The following is an 11546-nucleotide window of genomic DNA, read 5'->3' as shown; positions in this document are numbered from 1 at the left end:
TATGATTCTATGTGAAAGAGCCATGGTTTATAGAAATAAACAAAAACATTATCATTGACTATGATGTAACGATAAAAGAGTTTTAAGATTTTCAAGCATAGTACAATTTGTGAAAAGTAGTTCAATAATTATATAATTTTGGTGGTCAGAACAAATAGTATTACATAATATTAACATAACACTCAATCCAAATAGTTGAAAGAATTACCTGGCTCAAGGCACCTTCGAGCTGTCTACTGTAAGGAAATACGATCTAAAAAGTGGCTTGCAGAGTTTTAAAGCATTGATCGCGTTTTACCTCGTACCTATAGTAACACGAATAAAGTATTTAGAGACCTCATTACAATGACATGACTGCTATCAAAACGAGAATATGTTTAAATATTCATTGATCGACACTTGTGGATGGTGTCGAATGAGAGTGATTTTATTGCATGGAAAACGTCAATAAAGTTTTGGAGTGTAGCCATGGAATCCGGGTAGACAATTTTTGGTGTCATTTCTTCACTATTTACCTGATGCACGGTTCGTTCCTTCGTTTTAATACTCAGAATTCCTTCCTCTGTTAACTACTTTTCATTTGCAGCAGATATGAACCAGAATGCGATGTCATGTACAACATATATAACACGTAGTGAAGTATAATATAAATATCTCAGGAAAACATGCATCAAACCTCGAATACGTGCTTTCTTGCGGTTATTTTCACATGATTTATTAACCTATGTACTTCATAAAACTGCATGAGTAATCACGTATTAAGAGCGTTATGGATTCTTTCACTTTACAGAATGATCTTTGGTTTGCATTTTGAGTTGAGCAGAACATGCCCCCATACAAATCATATCACTTGAGCAGCTGATAATTTAGTAGAATGGTGGCATTGAGTGAAGAACAATCGGTGCGTGTAAGTAAGTGGCTGCACAGTTGGTGTCAGTCTCTAGAGAGTTAGAGTTGAGAGACACGGTAGCTGTGCTAAAAGTGACTAATGAGACCAGCCCTTACTGCTAAATGAAACTCTTCATAACCACAAATCCAAATAGCCAGTTCCCAGCACTGCCACCTACACGTGTGCCCGGCGCAGGATTAAAACGCTTAAAACAGGACCAGGAGAGAATAGCTTATTAATAGCAGAATCAAGTGCTTTAGTAAATTCGTATACAAATCAACTTCTACTGATGACAGTTTACAGAAAAGTTCGTATTGAACGTTGCATCTATGTGAATTGCACATTATTACATTAAAGTTTAAAAGTTCTACATATATATGGCGATTGTAATTTATTTTCCATTATATGGAGACTGATCCAGAAAAATAGTTGATGTGTGTGTTTATGTGTGTGCATAGAGAGCCTTCTGGAATATCAAGGCCGAAAACCCCGAGCGTGTCACAATAAGATTGGAATCGACATTGGAGACACTGGCACACAGAAATAATCAATGTAAAAAATTATAACATGTTATCCAATGTTTTGTTGTACAGGCTTCTGATACTACCCAAATTTTAACGAATGCAATTTATATTGAAAATTCTCTATATGTTTCTGGGGTTAATTTGAAGAACGGACGAATCGTGGGTTACCGGATCAGCTATTAGGTTTGAAACGGGTAACGGTAGGATCGTCGTCATCTTGGCGTCATTGGTTCAAATCCTGCCACAGTAGCTGGGGGAATTTAAATTCAATTAATTAAAATAAAAAGCTACTATCAGTAATGGTAACCATAAAACTACCAGATTGTCGTAAAAATCCATCTAGTTCACTAATGTCCTTTAGGGAAGGAAACCTGCCGTCCTTACTTGGTCTGGCCTATACGTGACTCCAGACCCACAGCAATGTGGTTGATTCTTAACTGTCCTCTCAAATGGCCTAGCAAGCCACTCAGTTGTACAATCCCGCTGCAAAAAGACATAATAAGAATAAAACCGGACGGACCACTAGGAACCGGACACAACAAAGGCAAATCCAAACCCAGTCGATCCTGCAAAGTCCTCCTCACTAACATCTGGGGACTTGTGCCAAAATTGGGAGAGGTGTCCCACAGATTAGTCAAGCAACAACCTGTCATAGCCACACTCACAGAATCATACCTTTCAGCCAACGCCGCAGACTCCTCAATCACTGGAGGTGGTGGCACAGTGGTATACAGTCAGGAGGGAGTGGCCCTGGGAGTCCTCAACGTTGACTCTGGACCCCATGAAGTCTCATGGCATCAGGTCAAACATGGGCAAAGAAACCTCCTGCTGATTACCACCTACCACCCTCAGCTGATGAATCAGTACTCCTCCATGTTAAGCACCAATTGGAGGAAGGACTGAGAGTAGCAAGGGCACAGAATGTACTCTGGGTGGGGGACTTAAATGTTCATCACCAAAAGTGGCTCGGTAGCACCACTGCTGGCTGAACCCTGAAGGACATAGCTGCCAGACTGGGCCTGTGGCAGGTGGTGTGAGAACCAACACGAGGGAAAAACCTACTTGACCTCATCCTCACCAATTTACCTGTCCGTGACAATTTTGATAGGAGTGACCACTGCACAGTCCTTGTGGAGACGAAGTCCTGTCTTCACACATCCATTGTGTTGTGTGGCACCACTACTGTGCTAAATGGGATAGATTCAGAATAGATCTAGCAGCTCAAAACTGGGCATCCATGAGGCACTGTGGGCCATCTAGCAGCAGTAGAATTGTATTCCACCACAATCTGTAACGTCATGGCGCGGCATATCCCTTACTCTACCATTACCATCAAGCCAGGACTACATGCATGATAAACAGCGGAAGCAGCATGCTAAAGATAGAGCTAAGTGATCTCACAACCAATGGATCAGATCAAAACTCTGCAGCCCTTGCCACATCCAGTCATGGATGGCGGTGGACAGATGAACAACTAACGGGAGGAGGAGGCTCCGTGAACATCCCCATTCTCAATGATGGCAGAGCACAGCATGTGAATGCAAAAGACAAGGCTGAAGACTGCAACCATCTTCAGCCAGAATGGATGATCCATCTCAGCCTCCTCTCAAGATTCCCACCATAATAGAAGCCAGACTTCAGCCAATTCGATTCAGTCCATGTGATATCAAGAAGCGGCTGAGTGCTCTGGATACAGCAAAGTCTGTGGGCCCCAACAACATCCCAGCTGTAAAATTGAGTACTTGTGCTCCAGAACTAACCGCACCTCTAGTTCCGGTACAGCTACAACACTAGCATCTACCCAACAAAGTGGAAAATTGCCCAGGTATGTCATGTCCACAAAAAGCAGGACAAATCCAATCTGGCCAATTACTGCCCCATCAGTCTACTCTCAATCATCAGCAAAGTGATGGAAGGTGTCGTCAACAGTGCTATCAAGCGGCACTTACTCACCAATAACCTGCTCACCGATGCTCAGTTTGGATTCCGCCAGGACCACTCGGCTCCAGACCTCATTACAGCCTTGGTCCAAACATGGACAAAAGAGCTGAATTCCAGAGGTGAGGTGAGAGTGACTGCCTTCGACATCAAGTTAGCATTTCAACGATTGTGGCATCAAGGAGCCCTAGTAAAATTGAAGTCAATGTGAATCAGGGGGAAAACTTTCTGGTGGCTGGAGTCATACCTAGCACAAAAGAGGATGGTAGTGGTTATTGGAGGCCAATCATCTCAGCTCCAGGACATCACTGCAGGAGTTCCACAGGGCAGTGCCCTAGGCCCAACCATCTTCAGCTGCTTCATTAATGACCTTCCCTCCATCATAAGGTTAGAAGTGGGGCTGCTCGCTGATGATTGTACAGTATTCAGTTCCATTCAAAACCCCTCAGATAATGAAGCAGTCCATGTCAGCATGCAGCAAGACCTGGACAACACCCAGGCTTGGGCTGATAAGTGGCAAGTAACATTCGCGCCAGAAAAATGCCAGGCAATGACCATCTCCAACAAGAGAGAGTCTAATCACCTTCCCTTGACATTCAACAGCACTATCATCACCAAATCCCCCATCATCAACATCCTGGGGGTCACCATTGACCAGAAACTTAACTGGATCAGCTACCTAAATGCTGTGGCTACAAGAGCAGGTCAGAGGCTGGGTATTCTGCAGCGAGTGACTCACCTCCTGATTCCTCAAAGCCTTTCCACCATCTACAAGGCACAAGTCAGGAGTATGATGGAATACTCTTCACTTGCCTGGATGAGAGCAGCTCCAACAACACTCAAGAAGCTCAACGCCATCCAGGAAAAAGCAGCCCACTTGATTGGCATCTCACCCACCACCTTAAACATTCACTTCCTCCACAATCAGCATACTGTGGCTGCAGTGTGTACCATCTACAAGATGCACTGCAGCAACTTGCCAAGGCTTTTTCGACAGCACCTCCCAAACCCACAATCTCTACCACCTAGAAGGACAAGGGCAGTAGGCACATGGGAACACCACTACCTGCACTTTCCCCTCCAAGTCACACACCATCCTGACTTGGAAATATATCGCCGTTCCTTCAACGTTGGTGGGTCAAAATCCTGGAACTCCCTTCCTAACAGTACGGTGGGAGTACCTTCACCACACACACTGCAGTGGTTCAAGAAGGCGGCTCACCACCACCTTCTCAAGGGCAATTAGGTTTAGGCAATAAATGCTGGCCTTGCCAGCAATGCCCACATCACATGAATGAATAAAATAAATAGTTGTGCACAAAAATGCAAATATCTTGTCATTTTTGTTTCCATAAATAGGACCCAGGTGAATGTTCCCTGGGTTGTATGATTAACTGAACTTATATTTAGAGCATTTACAAATGAAACTAAATTTGGTTTGAAGTTACACATTTTAATTCAGTATCTGTAATGTGCTTAATAACTACCAGGGTCACTTGGAGGAGGATGGCAGCTAGGGAAGAACTCGTACAAACAATTGCCATCATTTACTAGTAAACTGGAGTGCACTGGATAACTTCATTTCACAAGACATTCCCAAACTAACTTACATTGCAATTATTTTAATTATAACCTTAATTTACAGTACTGGCCATAATAAGACATATAATTCTTCTTTGTTTACTGAAACAATAGAGTGGAGTAAAGCCTGAGTACTGCATTAAAGCACATTATCAATTCTCAATCACAGGTGACCTTCAGGAAAGACTCTCTGAAACAGCTACAGGTCTTAAAATGGGATTGTAGCATATCTGACAGAGTTGAGAAGAGAGACTTTACTAATTTTCTAATCCACTTGATACATGTAACACTTAGACTACAGTTGGAGCCCCTGATCGAAATACTGAACATGCATCAATAAGGAGGAAAGCAGGTGTCCAACAAAGTTGCTTCCTTCCTTACTTCTTTCAAAGTTTCCAGGAGAAAGCACTCAGTTGAATGATAGTAGAGGCATGTTAATTTATGTAAGGATTTTTCCTGAAACAAGTTAGGAAGATTTTTTTTGACTTAGTTAAATAAAACTCCTAAAGGCCAAAGGAATGTAAACTTATGTATCACTATCACATCCTAACACTATGGTGAGAGCAACAGAACTCTGGCAGTTTAAGAAGGGCAACTAGGGATGGCCAATAAATGCGGTCTTGTCAGCACCCCTACATCTCCAGAACAAAGAAACAAATTCCACATTGCTGGATGATATGAAGGTCATTCTGATGGTTTATTATCCCAATAAGACAAAAAGCAAAAGAAGATGAAGTAGCTTGGCCAACTAAACAAACAATTTTTGTGCCAACAATTACCAGCTTAGTTATTCTACTCAAAAGTGTTACCTTGTCTTTTCTCTCTCCTGATGTTGGTTGATTGCTCTGTATTTCCAGCATTTTCTGTTCTTGTTTCAGAATTTCAACACTGCAGTTTTTTTCTTGTTATTTGTATTGCATTCTTAGAATATTCATCAGATATTGAAAGGGATAAAGTACAAGCATTTTTTCTCATTTGCCACGACAAAGGAAGTGTAATATTTCCTAAACTTTCATTGAGTATTATTGCCAAATAATATGATTTGAAAGTGCATCCGTGCCCTCTCCTCTGCGCACATCCTGCTGCATATAAGGTTCCATGAGTGGTAATGTGTATCTGAATGCACTTTTATACCAGTGTGGTGATATTAAGACTATCTTCAAGTAACTACTAGTCATTAATTACAAGCAGCAAACAGGAACTGACACTCACTCTGACAAGATCAGATGTACCACTCCTCAAAACGTTTCCTCTAGTATTAATCTTTCTGCTGTGTTTTACAACACAAATTTGTAATTTCCACTGATTTGTTTTGTTAAAAACAGTTTGGGACTGTTCTTACACAGAGGGGCGTTCTATTTTAATTTCTCAAGTTATTCTTTATTGCAATGTTTCTTACCCCAATCATTCCAACTCTGGTCAACTCTATCCCAACTACTAGCCAGCTCCCAGATGTTAAATCTGAGTCTAATGTCCTGGATCTTTCCCAAAGGCTGACTCATGTGGCCCTTATTTATACTGTTTGCCATTATCACATGATATTCTGAAGTGTGAACCCTGATCTAAACTCAGCACACGGGCATATGCAACCGACACATGTGTTGGTGGGCAGTCCTAACCACAATAATATTGAAGCTTAATTCCTCCAAGAGAGACGTCAAGGTCAATTTCAGCATTAATCCCAAACCAGTCCCCCCATGGCCCCAATATTGATCCAAGTCAAATCCAAACTGAATTTCAGCTGCTTTGGGCACAAAACCTTCCCACAGACAGCAATATGTTATCTTAAGAGAAGAAGCGGGATATTGGTCAAGAAATCTTTCTTTAGGTGTTTCCTATATGATTTCTTTAAGTGTCATATCCTTGCTTTGAAAGTTAATCCAACATATGACTAGCTTTGTTTTGATGGGGGCTTCCTCCAAATCGCTCTTCCCTACTTCGCTCCACAACCACAGTGCAGATCCAGCTATTAATTTAACCGAGTGTAAACCGAGGGTGGTAGCGCAAAACAGGTAATAGTGAATTGAAAACCCATTTTGCACTCCACTCAATTCTCCTTTCAAAGAAAGAACTTACATTTATACAGCACCTATCATGTCCTCGGGATTTCCCAAAGTGCTTCATAGCCACTTAATTACTTTTGAAGTGTAGTCACTATTCTTAAGTAGGCAAACACTGCAGTCAATTTGACCAGAGCAAGGTTCTACTAACAACAATGAGGTACATGACCAGTTAATCCGGTTTTGGTGCTGTTGGTTGAGGGATCAATGTTAGCCATGGATTATGAAAAGTAAACCACTTATGCCTTTGGCACTCGTGAGTCACACAGCTCAGCATCATGCAATTGTTTATTTTCTATAATACACTGCTTTCTAAAGTGTAAGCACTATTTGTTGCAAGAGTTACTTCAATTTCTCAGAAACATAGCATTACCTACAATGAGGATAAACAGCTCGTTATCCCAGGAATGGCAGCATTACGCTAGAACTAATTCATTATTAAAATTGCAATAACGATTTACCAAATACAGCATCATACTTTTAGAATTAATAAAATCTCTCTGAAAATAGCATGAAATATCACAAGCAAAAACTTTATAATAAATATGGAATTTCACATTTGTGACAGAATAATACTTAATTTAATTCATAATCATGAAAGAAAGGTAATCACTTCCTGATAAATTAAGAGTAATACTACAATCATAGATGCATTAAAATGCATTCTACATACGCATGCACTGTAAGAAGGATGACTGACAATTTAAAACAGATCACGCTGTAGCTTTTAATATCGTTTTCATGAGATTTATTTTATGGAAAAATAATACAATAAAATTGAATAGAAAGTCAAGTCTCTTTCCAAGAATTTCAAACTGTGAAGCTCCTCACCTAACTCAGTCTTCCCTTCCTCTTAACATGTACAAGCGCTGAATTTGTTCTCAGGGTGTAGGTGATACTGGCAAGGCCACGTTAGTTGCTCAGGTGTAGGTGATACTGGCAAGGCCACGTTAGTTGCTCATCCTTCGTTATCCTGAAAAGGTGGTGATGGGCTTTCTCCATGAACCACTGAAGCCCTTGTGGTATTGCCCCATCTGTCCTCATCAGGCACAGCATCTATTGGTGTTAAGCAAAAATGGACAGAAAATGAAATACACGTTTGTGCCTTCTCTCTGCACCACCACCCTAACTATTTCACAGTGAAGGAATGGAGCCTTGAGACTGAATATTACTTAATTCTCATAAAATGACCAACCATGTGATATAAATCATACCCTGTAGCATTTGATTGTGACTTTATTCATCGTTACTTGTATGGTTCCTTGGTAACTTGATTTAAATGAGATGAAAAGAGCATTAGCAGAGCGTCAGTGCTTAGGTTTATATTTACAATTTATGACTGGTTGTTGCCCAATTAATACCCTGCTCAATGTCAGGACAGGGCATTTAGCGCGCAGTAAAGAGCGTTGACTGCCTACTCGGTGTTGCCCAATGGAACCTCTCAGGAACAGTTGGGTGTTTTTTCAGTCGAGACCGTTTATCAATGAAGAAACTGACACAGGCTCCCGATCACCTGCCAGTGAGAAGTGTGTGTCTGAACCACCCACAACACTACAGCTCACCCAAATCTAATTCCCTCTTTACGGCCTCCGCCAGATCATTTGTATTTTCTTTGCAAGGTAGGACCAATAAATGGGGGAGTTGCTAAAATGGCTGGTAACTGATCTGTGTCAAGTGCCCCGGAGCAACTCAATATGCAAATCGGAAATTATGCCTTAATATAAATAGTTTAATTACACCATTACATACTAATGAAAAAAAGAAAAACGAGCACAAAGTGCACAATATTTAAGTACATCATATTATGGAGAAAAATGGGTTTTACGTTGTAGTATGAAAAACTGCAGAGTGATCTTATTTTCAAGATCTTTTTGTTTAAATCACAAACAAGACCAGACAACAATTCAATTTTGATGGGTAACCAATGATAAAGCAATATTTTTAGTGATGTGCCATATTATAAAATTGTATTACGGTAACAATCAGAGTTTATTACATAAAGCAGATTGTCTGGAACTGCCTGTTTGTATTATGCGATTTCACTAATTTATGACTCTTAATTAAAGAGGTACTAAACATACCTGGATTTTCACTTTGTTCTGGGATCCACCAACAGGTGTGAAGCCACTTAATGTTTAACACGTGCGTAACATTAAATCTAAAAAATATGGACGTACTGTATATCTCCAAATGACATAATTATGAACTAAATACGAGTTCGGATAAATACATAACGCTGAGTTGTAGGCATCGTTTTTTACAAAATGTTTTAACAACCTAACATGTAAGCCAGAAAATAACTGATTTTATTCAACGGAGCGCTGAATGGAAATTTTCCAAGAGGAAAGAGATTCTCTCCCGGAGGTAGAGGGAGCGCCTGGTTATCACAGAAGAAACAACGTGTTTCTCTATCCCAAGAAACGTTGCTTTTCTAAAATAGAATCCCTGTAATAATGACAGCACCCACACAGCTCGGTAAGACAAGTCTTGAGAGTTTGATGCACTGCGACAGCTAAATGTTGGATAGAATTTCACCTGCTTCTATATATATGTATGTATGTATATATAGCACAGTGACTTGTCATCCAACTGTTTAAATGCCATCCAGACCCCTCTGCAGCTTTTGATCCACTGTCTCTCACATACACACACATATTCGCAAATTCATACATAAACGTGCAGGATCGACAATGATGGAGATGTTTGAAACCAACCCCTTTTACTACCACGATCAGCGATATCTGGTTAGTGAAAATATGGTTTTCCCGCACTTGGATGGGGCTGTGGCGTCTCCCCTCTACCCGGGAAGCGAGGACGGCCTGTCTCCAGTCGGAGACGCAAGCCAACCCGAACCGAGTTGTGACAGTGGCGGCGAAGAGCACGTGTACGCTCCGCCGGGCCTGAAGTCCCACTGCCCCGGCCAGTGCCTGATCTGGGCTTGTAAAGCGTGCAAGAGGAAATCGGCCACGACCGACAGGAGGAAGGCGGCCACTCTCAGGGAGAGGAGGAGGCTCAAAAAAATCAATGAGGCTTTCGAGGCGTTAAAACGGAGGACGGTGCCAAACCCTAACCAGAGGCTACCCAAAGTAGAAATCCTCCGCAGTGCCATTCACTACATCGAGAAACTCCAGGATCTGCTGCACAGCCTTGACCAGCAGGAGAAAATGCAGGAGAACGTGGACCCGATCAACGGCTGCAACGGTTCCCATTCAATGGTAAGCGACATAGAACCATGTCCGTCACCATTTGTGTACTGCATCTGGTCATTTAAACAGTGGATCTTTCAGGGTGTCAGTACCTAATCTTCCACATTTCTTCACAGGTAACCACTACAGATTGCTGGGGAACAAACACCTGTCCTTCTGAATGGGGGAATTTGTCTGATCATTCCAATATCCCAAATAAACTCCACAAAGAAGGTAAATAGTCTTCTATCAATCGTTCAGTAATTCATCCATATAAATGAAGTTATATTTTCAATGAGGTTGCCAGTTACTCAATAAATGCCTCACAACGAGCATATAATGTCAATAATTAGAAACTTTCAAAAATATTTATTTGCCGTGAAATTTTGATAAAAATCAAATCAGGTTCATGAAAAAAGTATCTCAGCGAGATTTTAATCTTGGGCGACAATCATAGTTTCACTCTTCCAGGCGGATTGGTTTGTAAGCGATAGGGCAGTTATATTTATAAGGCGGCGGGACCCGTTGTATTTGGATGGCCCCTAGTTAATGAGTAGGAAGAAGGAAAGTTCTGACAACCATCATTAACTTCTTCCGTGTTGGCTGTTTTGTTTTAACCAGGAAATATTTCCGAATCTTCAGGCACCAGCAGTCTTCGTTACTTGACCTCAATAGTAGACAGTATTTCAACGGACGAATCCACTACACTATATACCCAAGACTCCAATACAAAGTAATATGATTTATTACAAACGATAAACTCGAACTAGATGTATACAATAATTATGGTGACGGATCACCATAACTGTACTTGCCTGCCCGATAACTTTTTGCCGTGTTATACCTAGACATATACTTTAATACTGTTTGAATGTGTCGATTTTTGGAAAAAATCATTCCCTTAAGTAGAAGGAAAAGGCCAAAAATGTTGCAACGATTTATTTGACCAAGACTAATTCTAAAGTAAAGTTTTGAATGACATAAGTTGTAAATATGTTTGTAAAAATTCCGCTTGCGTGTATCCAGCAACAAGTTTCGTAATTTTATAAGATATATTTTTGTTTGTTTTAAGCAATATGTATTTAGCATTTATTGTAAAAACGGAATAAAACATTCTTTATTCGATGTCTTCAAAATGTCTGGGCGCCGTGTTTTAGTGAGGTTGTGCGATGATTTACAAAGAGGCACCAGTGGCTTGAGGAACTGGGTAATTGCACTCTTTACTGAAAATGTTTACCTTACTTTGAGATCATGGTGATTATATCATTTCATGATGTATAAGGCATCGCATCTCTTTTATATACATTATACTGATACTCCTAGATTGAAACCTAGCAGGAGTCAGACTTAATTCCCCCACTTCATTACT

General features: G+C 40.8%; 1 protein-coding gene and 1 long non-coding RNA gene across 2 annotated transcripts; one reads left to right on the top strand and one right to left on the bottom strand.

The window, feature by feature from the left end:
* Window positions 1-214: 214 nt before the first annotated feature.
* Window positions 215-9374, bottom strand: LOC137334962 (uncharacterized). The gene is made up of 3 exons (XR_010966281.1): window positions 9074-9374; window positions 7824-8048; window positions 215-305 (listed from the first exon to the last, which is right to left on the bottom strand). It is a non-coding gene; the product is annotated as an uncharacterized lncRNA (long non-coding RNA).
* Window positions 9375-9583: 209 nt separating this feature from the next.
* On the top strand, window positions 9584-11239 carry myf6 (myogenic factor 6). Its single transcript, XM_068000054.1, has 3 exons — window positions 9584-10207; window positions 10315-10411; window positions 10799-11239. Exons 1-3 carry the CDS (start codon window positions 9683-9685, stop codon window positions 10912-10914), a joined length of 738 nt encoding a protein of 245 aa, XP_067856155.1. The 5' UTR covers window positions 9584-9682; the 3' UTR covers window positions 10915-11239.
* Window positions 11240-11546: the final 307 nt, after the last annotated feature.

Source organism: Heptranchias perlo, chromosome 18 (genome assembly GCF_035084215.1).
Source record: "Heptranchias perlo isolate sHepPer1 chromosome 18, sHepPer1.hap1, whole genome shotgun sequence".
In the NCBI taxonomy this organism is placed as follows: Eukaryota; Metazoa; Chordata; class Chondrichthyes; order Hexanchiformes; family Hexanchidae; genus Heptranchias; species Heptranchias perlo.
The sequence above is the reverse complement of the archived record's forward strand: the minus strand, read 5'-3'. Positions and strand labels throughout refer to the sequence as shown.

Bases quoted from the DNA above. Each gene is read 5' to 3' on its own strand.
- myf6 (XM_068000054.1), top strand. From the start codon at position 9,683: ATGATGGAGATGTTTGAAACCAACCCCTTTTACTACCACGATCAGCGA. The intron at 10,208-10,314 runs GTAAGCGACATA...ATTTCTTCACAG, and splicing joins GCAACGGTTCCCATTCAATG to GTAACCACTACAGATTGCTG. The intron at 10,412-10,798 runs GTAAATAGTCTT...TGTTTTAACCAG, and splicing joins AAATAAACTCCACAAAGAAG to GAAATATTTCCGAATCTTCA.